We start from the raw sequence: 14,022 nt of genomic DNA on the forward strand, positions 1-14,022 counted from the left end.
CTGTAATTAATTGTTTATCTAGTTTTGTTAAAATTGGAGATGGCACAAAGTCTGCTTTAAACATGTTGAAAGACTACCATTGACTTTATTAGACTAGAGGCAAGGTAGAAATGTATCTTTGAAAAATGATTAGTATTATTATCTCTGGTTCTTCTGGAATTTAATGTTCCAAGGAGCAGAAATGCTATTTACTGTCCATGCTGTTACATCAAAAAGATCATGAGATTTTATTTGTGTAAGTCCAAAATTGGAGGAAGGAAAAAGAAAACCAAACCAGCCTTCAGGTCTGAAATGTCTTCAGTTGCTGCATGATAAATAGTTGATTTCTAACAGCTGGGGTTTGGTGGGGTTTGGTTTTATTTCATTAATACTCAGACGAAGAAAGTTCTAAGCAATAGAGATTTTGATATCGTATGTTGAGATTTRGGTTAATAATATTTCTCAGTGCTTTCAGAAGACTTAAAAGTCAGAAAATCTTTCCTGATCTGACCTTGACCCAGAATATCTCTGTCCCCTTGAACAAGTTATTTCCAGATCTGCAGAGCACCAAGAAGCTCTTCAAATACTGCAGGATGTCATTCAGCCTCTCCAYCTTGTAATCTGGAAGGGATCACTTAGGCATTTCACAGATTCCTGTGTCTTACTTAAACAGAAACTCCTGCACTGCTCAGAATCCCAGCATAATAGTGACAGACTGTCAATAAAAGCATTTCCAATATACCTATTGGCTGTCCATGAATGTATTTTTAAACACAAGATGTTGAGGTTTCCATTGGTGACTCAGCATGCACTGGAGCATGTGGAAGTCAGTGGCTCCAATCAGCTCATGCTCTTAAAAACTACTGAATAGGGATGTGAGTGAGTAATTAAAAAAAATCTTTAAATATCTAATTCATTTTTATAAGAAATTCTTCTTAGAAGAATTTAGATTCTTCTAATGTCTWTAGATGGCTAAAAGTGAAACTAGTGTATGTAGTATAAAACAAGCTGATGCATTTATTTTCAGAGTGGCTGCAAGAGCGCAGTTGTTCGAAAGTGCTGGTTCACTTAAACAAGTTTCTTCAGGACGGTAAGTGCTACATACTGTTTAACATTCTGAAAAATGCTTTCTATTTTTCTGGCTTCAGAGATTGAAATAGAAATGTTGGGAGTTTTGTTCTGTGTCTTTTGGACATAATCATGYGGTATGTGAATTTTCTTTTGTTTATTAGGCTCATCCTTCCTTCGAAAGAAGGCTAAATTAAATAGAGCATAACAGGCAGTCTAGTTATTTTCACTGGGGGAATAGTGAGAGATGCTCAGTTCAGCTGTTTGCTTAAGGACACAGCTACAAGAGAAAATTAACAGTATTTCAGTTAGAATGAGGGTGCTGTACTTTCTCCATACAGCTGTTTGTATGGAATGCCTACAGCAGAGTAGCAAACTTGTTGGTTTATGATAATTTGCTTATAGAGGCAGGTCAGGAATAACATCTACTTTAGAAAGTTCAAGATTAACTTGATCGGGAYTTTTGTCTTTACCATCACACCTTTCATGACTTGGTGTCTGAAGAAATTGTTGACCTTTCTTCTTGATAGTGTACAGCAGGAAGTATTGACATTTTCTTCACAACTGTTTGCATTTTTTTGATGGATTTGATTTATTTTTATATGAAATTAATTTAGAATGTTCTGGTAAGTGTTTGTGTAGGAAGCAGTATCTTCTATACATTACTACCCCCTTGCAATTAATAGACAAAGCAGAAAAAGAAATGGATGTGGGAAAACATTTGACTCTCTTTTCAYTGTCCCAACATTCCAAATTCTTTGAGACAGAATGCAGGTCTTCCACTTTACTCACTGATACACTCACAACTACCAGAACTATTGAGCAGTGACAAAAAGATGTCAATCCATGAATCCAAAAGTAGTAGGCTAAAGTAGCACAGATGTAAAGGAAGATGCCAWCATGGTGAAATTTGTGGCCACAGAATGTGGCTGTCCCCTCTGGCAGACCTAGCAGGGAGGGAAAGAAAAAGCTCTCCTGCAAACGCCCACTGATTGATTCTGTGAGAGAAGCAGCTTTCAGGAATCRAAGCTATTCTTGTTCTGTGTAGTGCATGAACTGTAAGATGACCAAAAAGGAGGGTGGCAGGGGAGGTAAGGGCTGTGAAAAGATCAGGGCAATAATTTAAGGAAGAAAAGTATAAATGAAGGGACTGGGATGCTCTTAAGCCAGTGCCCTAAGTTGAAAGTGATGACAGCTTCACCAGTCCTGCATCATTTCATCTCCAACAGTGTTCTTTTTCTTATTTTGTATTACTTCTTTCAAACTCTCCCCTGTTGTTCCTTCAGAGCCTGTGCTGCCTGTATCTGTATAWAAAAAGCAGGTAAGAAGCAAAAATCTGACAAAGGAAAAAGTAGCAGTTTGATAATGGATGTGGAGAGTGGATAACAAAGCCGAACAGACTGAAAAGCTGAATAGCTCCTCCACTTCAGCCTTCATGAGAAGGCAGAAGAGCAACAGTAGCAAGGAGAATGGAAAATGAGAAGTTAGCAGGCAAAATGAGGAAGAAGYCAGGGGAAGCTCAGCTGTTCTTACAGTGTTTCGACTTTTAAGTCTGAGAATGATTTTGCAGTTCAGAGCCAGCTTTTATTTAGCTGCATGTTATGAACATGAAAGCTGATTTGAAACCTTAGGATAGTTTTTTTTTCCTTTTATTTGGCTCTGAAGTATGTAGACATTATGATGATTACATCTTGATCATGCAGTAGAATGTCCTTTTATGTTCATAGCTTTGCTACCCAATGAATATATGCAGGACTTGAGTGTAAGACTGAGAAACTGTTTTTAAGCTGCCTGGTTTCATACCAGAAATACTGMAGTCAAGACAGTGTTGGACTCTCTACAGGGGTAATTTACCCTGGTAAGATAAATTTTAAACTACTACTTAACTATACATTATAGAGTGTAAATAACTTCATCCCTCCTTGAAGCGCCTGTTGCCTGTTGTGTTCTTTTGTACAACAGGCGGATCAAAAGGACCTGTATGGTTCTGCAGTTTTACATTGTTTTCTGTATTCCAGCAGATAATTCTGCACTTGATACTTCACTGCCACRGTAGTCTGGTCTGACTTAATTTCTTCTTCCATGCAGTCTTTGCACCCCTGCTTTCTGACTTGGTATCATGCAGCAGGCTTATAATGAGTGTGTGTATTCTCTTTTTTAATGCATTATTTGACCTCTTTTCTTTCCTTGCATACATGAGTACATGCTCCTGGAACACCACAGGAGTATTTTAGAAAGAAAGATAACCAGAGGCCAGTATATGTGGTAGGATTGGACAGGGAAGACCAAAATGTTGTGCCATATCCAGCCTGTGCTCTCTTCTTCCCGATTAGAGAGTTACTTTGACTTCTCGGTTCCCTGAGGCTTTTATTCATCAGTCTCCCTCACTATGGTATTAAGCTACTGTGTACACTGAGACCAGTCTCTGTTGCTAATCTAGTATGCACTTGAAAGAGGTGAAGGAGTTTTACTCCTATTTTCGCAAATATTGCAGTTAGATAAGAGTCTTAGTCAGGCCTGAGGTCTCTTTGTTGYAGTTTCTGTACAGAAATGCACCAACACTTAATCCCTGACTCCACATTTTCTTGACTTTGATTTAGAGGTAGATAGAAAGTCAAGTCTCCTGAAGTGAGCAGCTGCATTAGAAGAAGAATTTTCATTAGGAAAATGGGAAGGAGTAGGTGACAGCAAGAGGCTCTACCTTTCAGCAGGATCTCTAGGTGCCAGGCTGGGACTTTAATAGAAGCATACTGGCATTTTGAAGCTCACTAGACCCATGCTCCCCTCCCAAGCATATGATTAAATATTCTTTTCCAGTCATTCTTCTGATTTATTTTCATGTTATATTTTACATTTCCTAAAGTRCCTGGAATGCCTTGCCCAGAACAGGCCAGTGTTTTTCACTCAAACTTGGTTTTGAATGTGCAATCTCCAGGGCTCTATAAAGTTTTCTTCTTCCTGTAGGATAAGATTAACTGGTGAGTCAGAGAGAGATTCATGTTATCCCTCATTTATTCCTCTTCCAGCTYCTGGCTTTGTCTTGCTAAACTGAAAACTCATTAGGGTAGAAGCATCTTTTTAAAGCTTGTTTGTATCTTTCAAAATAGTTGTTATTATTAAAGCTGCAGGTATTGTTGACTGTGTAATCAAGCAAAAGAATTTATGATCTGATGAGTACTGATACTTTTGATTGMTAGTATATTTATCATTATGGGCTCAAAACAACCATAACAGGAAGTAAGGAAATGGAAAATGCATTTCTCTCATCTGGAATCTATCCAGTAAGGTCATGGAAAGAAGGAACTTSTAGGAAATGTAGGTATCATTTTCTGAAGTTGGTTTGGTTTTTTTTTTCCTCTGCCCTAAACAACATGAATCACACTCCTCTCAGGTTATTAGCATCATCTTAAAAGAGCTATAATGGATGATGTTGATCACATGCTTTTTAACAGCCTCATTTCTCGGGAGAAAAGCATTAACACCATAGGTAAGAATGTCCATTTTCATAATCACAAACAAAATGCCCAAGAGCCTGCAAGCTCATTTCATGATCAGTGCTTCCAGATGGATAGGGCTGAAGTGAGTAATAACAAATATGAGAAYCTAAATAATCTAATCAAGTGTGGAAGCAATAACCCAGTGCATGAAAATTTATCCAGAATTATGAGCAAATATTCTTAAATCTGTACCTCGTTATACCATCACAGATGGTTTGTAGATAACTTTGGGGTGTAATTTCTCTGCCTCAGGAGCAAGATAGTGCAAAGAATCCTGTAATTCATTAGCTTTTGAGAAACTGCTTGTGTTTCTCCATCTGCGCAAATGTCAAATGCTGAGAACCTTTCTCTTTCTATAGGAAATTATTTTAGAGATCTTTTCCAAACTTAGCATATCTGTGATACTATAATTCTAACTCAGAGTCCATGTTTTCTTGTCTTTGTTTTACTTTTGAGGTAAACATACTTGGATGAGAATAAATTGGAGGTTGAAAACAGAATCGTTTATTAGCAGTAGAGAATATAGGAGAAAATTGGATTGATTTTCTCAACTTTTTCTAAGGGCAATAAAAATAATATGCCATATTTCAAGCGTAACTTAAGAAATTCTGCCTCACATTTAAATATTGCTTTAARTGTCTTTTGTCACCACAGTATTACYCAGGTGTCTTATTCTTAATAGGGGCACCTGGTTTGATAGATAAATTATTCAGATTTGAAATAATCTCTGTGCTTTAGTAAATTCATTACCTACTACCTTGTGTTTATTACAACTACAATAATCTTTAAAAGTTACTCTACTGTTTTATATGTGTAAAATCCATGATTACTACACACAGGTGTATTGGGTGTGCATAAAAAGGGGTCATGCCACGGTCAACCCATCCCAACAGGCAATGGCTGTTTTGTCATAGTGTTACTGATTTGGGTCAGTGTGATTGGAACATCTGCAATGCTCCTTGTTGACTTGGAGGAAAAATGTGATKAAATCATTTTAGTTTATGTGTGACCTTCAGTAAAGTCATCTAATATCCTTCGGTATATACATTATGTAGATTATTAGATTATAGTAGATTATAGTATAGATCTATACATTATAGATTATGTGTAATTTTTTTTTAGATTATATAGAGTAATGAGTCTTCACACCTGTCTTATCAAGTGTAAATGGCAAATTCTTCACAACAGGAGGCACCAAAGAATTGTTTTGGAAAAACTTTACTCAGAGCAGTCTACAGCAGCCAGATATCAAGATAACATTTAAGCAAAGTGAACAAACAGGGATCCAGTGCTCATTTTGTTCTTGTTAGCTAATGGGATGCAACCAGAATGACTGTACTAAAATCAGAAATGTTTCCAGTCCTGAAAATAAGCTGCCCTTGGATATCACGGCTGCAACCCAAAATTCCTGATCTCCTCTGAAAATCTCATCCTGARAATGTAACCCTTGAGGAGTCATTAGCTGGCTGAAGATGAAGGCAAACCTTGCCATTTAGTCCAGTCATAAATCAGACAATCAACAGAAAAGCTTTTTATTAAGAGGAAGAAATCATCTCTGGAAAGCTCTCTGAAATACAAATTTCAGAATATGTCCATCCACTCTCATCCCCTTATAAATGTTCAAATGAACAGTGATAATGCTTACGATGTGGCACTGTTAAATAATATAAAATACAACCGTTATCTCACTATTTTGGGAGAAAGACATGATAGATTACGTGCTACTTGCACACATACACACTCACAAAAAGTATGCAGAAAATGTTAAACTTCACCACAGGTCACACACTGGGTCATTGARATAAATCCTGACTAGAAGGCAATCTCAGCTGGCAACTCCCCATCACGTCTCACAGAAGTGAAACAGTCAGCAAGTTTATCCTTACTTATTATAGTGTGGGTTTACAGAAATTCAGAAAAATTGATGGCTCTTATAAAATTATTCTGAGTGTGTAAGTTTAAGTCAAAGTATTAGATAAAGTAGAGGGATCTAAAGAGAACTTCTAATTCCCATCTTCATGTTCGAACCATAATTTTGTACCTTGCAGAATCATAGTGCTAGAAGGCTAGAGGTGACTTTTTCTATCCACCTCCTCTGGAACAGAGTATTTTCTTTTTGTCTCACGTTAACCTCCTAAGTACTATTTTCYTCTGTAGACCTATTAACAGTAGTTTCTGACAAGTCAAGTTTTTAGAGCTTTAATGACTTGATGAACACTTTTGAATTTTGTCTCCAGGCAATCCATGACTTCCTTCCAACAGTATGCTCAGTTCAGTGCTTATTTGAATGACGCCTTTATTTTAAAAGTTACAAATTATATTCCTGTTTAAATATCTAAGTGGGATGTCAGTCTCTTTTCTTCAGTAACATGCCTGTTAACTCCAGTAAGTTTGAAATTATCTGCTACAATTCTACTCCTCTGAACTGCTGTGTAACCAGTTGTTATCATATTGCATTTATACAACTGCTTATTCCTGTACTTCCTGGGTTTTAATTTAAATTCTTTATACCTTTTTCCTTGTTATCTCATTTATTGCAAGCCTATATTTTTTTTTCTTTCAGACAAGCAAAAGCCATGTATTCCTGTAAGGCTGAGCATAGTCATGAGCTGTCTTTCCCACAGGGGGCAATATTTTCCAATGGTAAGATATGTTTTACATTGACTTACATATTTAAAAAGTACCTGTAAAAACKGAACCATATCTGCAAAATGGAGGCATAATTCCATTTTTAGCTCTCAGGTTTTTTCCTGATTCTTCAGTCGCTCTTGAATAAATGCCATCTAAATAAATATATGTAGCATGTATGGGATTTTCTAACAGTGTTAAAAATCATGTATATGTTTTTTTGCAGTGTATCCATCAGTGGAACCAGGCTGGTTAAAGGCAACTTACGAAGGCAAAACAGGGCTAGTWCCTGAGAATTATGTTGTCTTCCTGTAGTAATCTTTAGTGGACAGCAATATCTTCATGGTATCCATGGTAACAAATAATAAGCACTATGATTTTTATCTGACACAGATATGGGATCAGCCCCTTAGCTGAGTGGTAGATTTCCTTCAGATGCTGCAGCTGCAGGTTACAGAGCTCCCTGCCAACGGAACAGAATGTGATGAAACAGTTAACAGTTTCTGTACTGAGGATGGTACTCTGTTTAAATAACTTCCATTGTTTTCAAAAGGTTGTTCTGTTCTTCTTTTATGGGTAAGGAACACTAGAGCAATAAAATTTTAAAGAAAATGCTATTTAGCTGCAGACTTTCAGGTCYGAGGATGTTGCTCACAGAAGTGTGAAATTTAGAGGCAATGCACTCTGACATTTCTTGCAATCTGTGTTTTTCAATAGGGAAAATCGTGGGCTTTTTCATAATGTAAGTACTGCTTCTATTGTGATCTGAATTCTCCCTTAGAAAACTTGATTCTAAAATTAATCCTAATCATTTCAARTAAGAAATTACTTTTCCATAAATCAGAAGTTTGAACTTCTGTTAGGCATTGAGTYACAATATGATATAGAATTTATACAACTGATAATATCAGTTTATACACTGTCTGAACAGTGAGTGCTCATTCAAAATGTGATATGTTTAATGAATGTTTCWTTGAAATACTTATTAGATTTCTTTCCTTCTTTCTGTATCAGCATAGGTAATATTAACAACTTTTATTTCAATGATATCTATTATCTGGCAGATACTCTCTCTGTGTCCCAGAACATCTGTAGRAAACMAGGAGATGCTGAATYTGGACTGATTTGCAGTCATGTGAAATGAGCAGTGAAAAACAGCAGTACGTTTAAAACCTGAGATAAATTGTAACTCATTCTTTTTCCATTGCAAATAAGACAAATGACCTGTGAACTAGCCAATTTTATAAGCTATGAATGCTAAAAGCTCCATGTAGCAATATAATTACTTAGTGTTATTTCTCCTGACTTCTGCTAAAATATTTGACAAAGATTCTCTCCTTACACAGAATAAAAAATTCTTACTTTTTAAAGGTGTTGTAAAGACCTTTTGAATGCTCCTTGTAGAACTGAAAAGAAAAAAACAACCAAACAAAAAAAACCCAAAATAAAATCAAGTCAAAGAAAACCCCAGAAACCATAGGCAGCTTTCTCAATCTGAGCATTTTACTTGTACACCTTGCGGGAAAACATGCACTGCCTGCCTGGCTACTTACCATTCCTGATTAAAAACCAAGACTTTTAAGCTCCATATTAGTATTTCTTCAAYATCAGTGCTTCCAAAAGAATTCAGTTTCATAGAACTATCTAGGCTTAGTTTCTTAGATCTGTCAAGGCTCAGTTCTTTCTCAGTAGCAGAAATTAAATCTTGTGTTGATTTCTTAAGTTGTACACTACTTTGAGAAAGTTTAAGGAAGAACTGCTGTTAGAACTAAAAACATCAGTAATTTTTTAACCGTGCTTTTTTTTTCCGTAGTCTTTTTTTTTGTTTGTTTGAATTGAAAAGTAGGATTCTTTGCYAACACGAAGAAGCACAACAGAGCATTCCTTACTTATATGTAGTGCATGAATTCTTCAGAGCAGTTGCCAGAATTCAGGCTGGTGGCAGAAGCCTGCAGAATCTTTCTCCTCACTAATTCAAGTATTGAGTGATGCTCAGAGAAAGAGAGAGGCTCAAAGAACATCCCTCCTAAAAAGGTCTAGCTTTTCATAGGGGAGGTCTGAGCAAGATTGACTGAGCAACCCAGCATTGAGGACAGACCCCTTGCATTAGTGACCGACTTTCTTAACCCTAAACAGTTTCATTAAGTCCCAAAAACATGTTTCACTTCACTTCAAATCCAGACTATGCCCAGTGCATTGTGATGAAGATTTGTCCCAGATCACTGGCAGTAAAGACAGACACGTGTGCTCATCTGATTTGCCCAGAGCAGATGTGAAAGGAAGTGAAGGTCTTTTCTCAGCTGATTGAATCTTTCTTCATTTTAAGGCAAGCCAAGTTTTCTTAGTCTAAGTTGTGCCTGAAGCTTCCATTGCCTTGAGAAGACCAACGTGGTTTTGGTTGTATTTTTGTTGTATTTCACAATCGAACAACTGTGGGCTGTCAAAAGGTTTCCCTCTGGTGACCTTTCCAGGGGAAGTGCTGCTGCAGGCAAAAAGGCACAGGAGGGAAGTAGAGCTTCGAGCAGAGGTTGCTGGCCCAGGRTATCTCAGACAGGCAGAAAAACACAGTGATCAGGGGGGAAAATCCCAGCTTCTGTCTGTTGCTGGGGGTCTGTGTTGATCATCCTTTGAATACTCTTCATACCTCTTAAGGGCAATTTAGTTGTGCAAWTCTTGARGWATTGTGAAATARAAAATGTAGAAAATRTTTGCTCTTACTTGCTTTGTTCTAGCCTGATTTAAAAATAAGTGGGAAAAAAAGCACTAAGCCTAGGTAATTTCACATCTCCTGCATATGGTCTCACAATTCTCCAATACTGTGTTTTGAAAGCAGCTAATCTAAATGCAAGCTAGAGAAGTCAAAAATACCAAGTTCATTTAAAAATTTTGTAAARCTGCAAATTTCAGTTACAGATTAAGCAAGTAGAGCCTGCAAATGATGAGGGAAAGGATGTAGAAAAACCTGGAGGAATCCCTATGGAGGAGAGGTATTTCTTCTGTATCCACACATTCATCTCACATTAGATGGAAATTTGGATTGCAGATGATGACTTCATAAGAAACTGGATTCCATTCACGTGCTGCCCACAAAACAAATCTGTATTTTCCTCTGTAATGCTCTGCATCTTTGTCAGGCCCTTCTTCTGAACCAGCCATGAATAATTTTTAAGTGGTTTAGCCTTAAAATGACATTTTCCTCTGAAAAAGGTGATGCTTATTCTTACTTACAGTTAACCACTCATTCTCCAGGAGCAGGGGTTTTCATTTTTGGAAATCTTGTATGTTTTTTCTTGTAATGTTTTTTTCTTGTACTCTCCTCTGCAGCACGTAGTAGCACTTTTTGTATGATCTCACTGCTGGCTTGTGGGTGCCCCAGCTTTTCCCTGCCTTTCAAGAGGGAGTTTGTTTCTACCAGAAGCTGTACTGGGACCCAGAAAGTTGAGTTAGGGCTGCAAAGACTGAGGGAGGAGAGGGCAGCACCAGAGCTTCTCTGACAATGATGCTCTCAGGCCTTACCAAAAATCCTTTCTGATAACAGCAAAGAATCAGAAGTCCATATAACATTTAAATGAAGATACAATACTTTGATAATGCCTTACCAGAAAATTAGGCAATCAGAATTAAATTAGTATTGATTTACTATTCTTTATGGAAGTCAGATTCACTCTAAAAGCAAAGGTTTAACATTTCTTAAAATAATAATTATTATTACTATCATTCCTAAAAGGATGCAGCAGATTTGTTYCAAATATCACGTAGAACTCAAGATAGATGATACATTGTGGTTGTTCTTTGTCTTGTGGAAGTAATGTCTGTACCCACAACATATAATTACGTTTTTTCATTTTTAAACGTTTTGATACATGTTGCAGCACAACATGAATCAAATTAATAGTGTGAAGGACTGATATATTGTATGATAAATATGTAAAGTATATTAATATTCTATATTCACACTTTTTATTAATTATGATAAAGATTACATTTTTTGTGTGTAATTCCTGTGAGTTCAGTATTAAAATGTCCTTGCCATATTTTGGCATTTAGAGTTATATGTAACAAAACTGTTAAATTAAACCATAGCTATCACTTATGTCCCTAACTAATCTATAATTGTACAATTATTTCTGGAAAAAAAAAAGATGCACAGATTTGCTGACCAGCGCTATTCTATGATAGTAATAGTAACTTATTTTCCTTTTATATATTTTCTGGTGCTAATCTCTGTTCTTTGACTGTAATTGGATTGAATTGTAATGTGCCTTTAGAAAAGATATGTTAGGAGATGAAAAGTTGTAAAATTCTGCAGTTCAGAACAGTAATTACAACAACAAAAAAAAAGCACTGGCAGTGATTGGATTTTTTTTTTTTTTTGTTAACTTTTCTCCCTGGCCTATTTTCTGCTTAATAAGATTGCATCAGAATAAATAATGAAACTAAAAAGCACATTGTTCTGGATACTTCTTTCCCTAAGGAAGAAAGTGGTGCAGTTTTGGATTGAGCAGCAGGAAGAGAAATCGCAGTTGGGGGACACATCCTCCCGACTGGGATAGATCTTCTCYACTGATGGAAACTCTCAAAGCTCTAGTGAAGTCAAACAGACCTTTGGTAATTTATAGTGAGGGTTTGCTGGCCAGAAGCCCCCAGAAAGGAGCTGGAATATTCTGCTAATGGGATAATCTATGACCCAGCTTGGCATTGTTCTCTATTTCAGCAGGGAGCCCTGTAGAAATTGCTCAGTGGCCAAAGATCAAAGCCGTGGGCAACTTTAGTCTCTCTCTGGCTGGTCAGAGAGCCCTGGAGCTGCTGCTGCTGCTGCTGCAGCCCACTCAGCTCTGCTCCTGCTAAAGGCCCACTGTCAGTCAGGCTGTAACTGTACCGATTGGGAGCTCTCCTCTGTTTTTGTTTAAGATTTTGCTTGGGCTTTGGGAGTTTGCTTTGGTTTGTTTTAGTAAGGTGCTTGGTATCCAAACAGCCACTCATTCAGTCCCTGAGGATCACATCAGTTCTTTAATTGTCCTGTGTGTGGCAGTGTTTAATAAGCCATCAGATTATCCTGGTTGTTTTAGGTGCAGAACACGGTGCTTCGACCCTTGGATGCCTCAGCTGAAAGCTGGTTTGCATCTGAGCTTTCTGCAAGTGTTTTATTGGGAATTGTCATCAAAGCTCTGGCACTAAAGATAGCACCATTATCTCTGCAAGAGTYTCTGTTGGAGCAGAGGGCAAAGCTGAATAGGGCACGTGGATAGTTTCAATTTTCAATCATATTTATGGCAATTTTGGAGGTATTAGAGTTTATAGGGGTTACTTTAGATACTATATGGTATTTTAATAGGAAAGTATTTACAATCAATAACTATATTTAATAAAGTCCTACTAAATTATCTTATTGAACTCTGTTTATTTTTTAGCGTGTTTTCAATAATTACCTGCACTCTGTATATATCTCCATGTAAATAACTAGCATGACATGCATAAGCTGACTTTGCAGGCATAATTCTATGTTGTACTTTACACTGTATTTCAAAAATTTGAAAAAATGTTTTTCAAAATAAAAATCCTTTATACACAAACCAGGTTTTTTAATTGTTTTTAAATTTGGGCTCTGGTTCAGCCTTTTCTCTGAGTAATAACACTTTGGTTCTATTTGTATCCACACCTGCATTTTAGAGTAACATTTCACCCCTGAGTATGTTTTTATGTAGATGGGCAAATGAATCCCAGACAGYAGTCTGTCATCCACTGTCGTGGTCATGTGGAATTCTCCAGAGATGTGGCTTTTGAGGAAAAGGAAATGACAGCTCTGGATGATGGGTAGCAAGAAGCAGAACCCTGGTATGGCAGAATTTCGCTGGTGAGGTCTTTGGAGATCAGCAGGTGCATGGGCTGGTTCCATGTCCCCATTCCAACAGCACTGGGGGAGGCAATGTAAGGGCAGTGGCCTCTGCAGGTTCCCTTGCATGCCCTCCCCACCATCTCTCCAAGACTTCAGTTCTTGCAGCCCTTGGGCTGGAGTTGCAGCTGTGCCAGAGGCAAAGGGAGCTGTGAGGTGGCCTGTCTTGCCTTGTCCCTGAAGGAACTCACCAGAAACTCAGGAGACTTTTATATCCCTGAAACAATCAGGCTTTGTTATGGTACAGACTAAAAAGCCCGTGTTTCTCAAGCAAGATGAAGCCAGCCAGCTGGAATCTCTTCCCCTGTTCACCGTGCTTGGACAGTGCAGAGAGCTGCAGGAGGCTGGGGAGGATGGATATTGCTCCTGCATCCATGGCTGCTGGCTGCCAGCCTCCCTCTGCACGGGCACTGTGCCCACAGCTCTGCCCAGGGGCACCGAGACAGGCMGAAACACAACATCAACACCGTGGCTCTAAGTAAAAATGAGAGAGTTGAGAAGCCAGGCAGCACAGACCAGATGGAGAAACAGACTTTTCCTTCTGCTGCCTTCTAACAACTGCTGCGAGGTGAAACTTGTATTTCACAGCTCTCCCTGCTTAAGGATTTSTGAGATGTGGACTCTGCTTTCAAGAATCAAAACACCACCTGCAGCCCACTGTCACTGATCTTGCACCTTGCAGAGGTCCTGGTGTCCGGGGCAGGATGGGGGCAGGGAGAAGGCAAGGTTCCCCTTGGGACCAAGGGATGCAGCTGAGCTGGCAAAGCGGCCTCTRGCTCTAAGAGTTCTGCTGGGGGAGCCTGAGAGGGAGAGGGGCTGCAGCAAGGGGTAGAGCTGAGGCTGAGCTGCAGCTTTGTGCCCTGACTCAAAGTGTAGAGAACCTCACCTGAGATGCAGTGTGGAACAACTGCAATGGGAACTGGCATCGGCATCCCCTGTAATACTCCCGGGCACCAC

General features: G+C 38.3%; 1 protein-coding gene across 1 annotated transcript in view; it reads left to right on the forward strand.

Annotated features, from left to right (window-relative positions):
* Positions 1–9,782, forward strand: part of ARHGAP42 (Rho GTPase activating protein 42) — a 133,373-nt gene extending 123,591 nt beyond the window's left edge. The window contains exons 22-24 of the mRNA XM_057370809.1: positions 1,007–1,069; positions 7,108–7,187; positions 7,399–9,782. Coding sequence (XP_057226792.1) covers positions 1,007–1,069; positions 7,108–7,187; positions 7,399–7,487 — 232 coding nt within the window. The 3' untranslated portion in view covers positions 7,488–9,782. The remainder of the gene's footprint in view (positions 1–1,006; positions 1,070–7,107; positions 7,188–7,398) is intronic.
* The last annotated feature ends 4,240 nt before the right edge of the window (positions 9,783–14,022 follow it).

The sequence above is a fragment of the Malurus melanocephalus genome, unplaced genomic scaffold (assembly GCF_030028575.1).
Source record: "Malurus melanocephalus ecotype Western Australia unplaced genomic scaffold, MMel_1.1 scaffold_134, whole genome shotgun sequence".
NCBI classification, from domain to species: Eukaryota; Metazoa; Chordata; class Aves; order Passeriformes; family Maluridae; genus Malurus; species Malurus melanocephalus.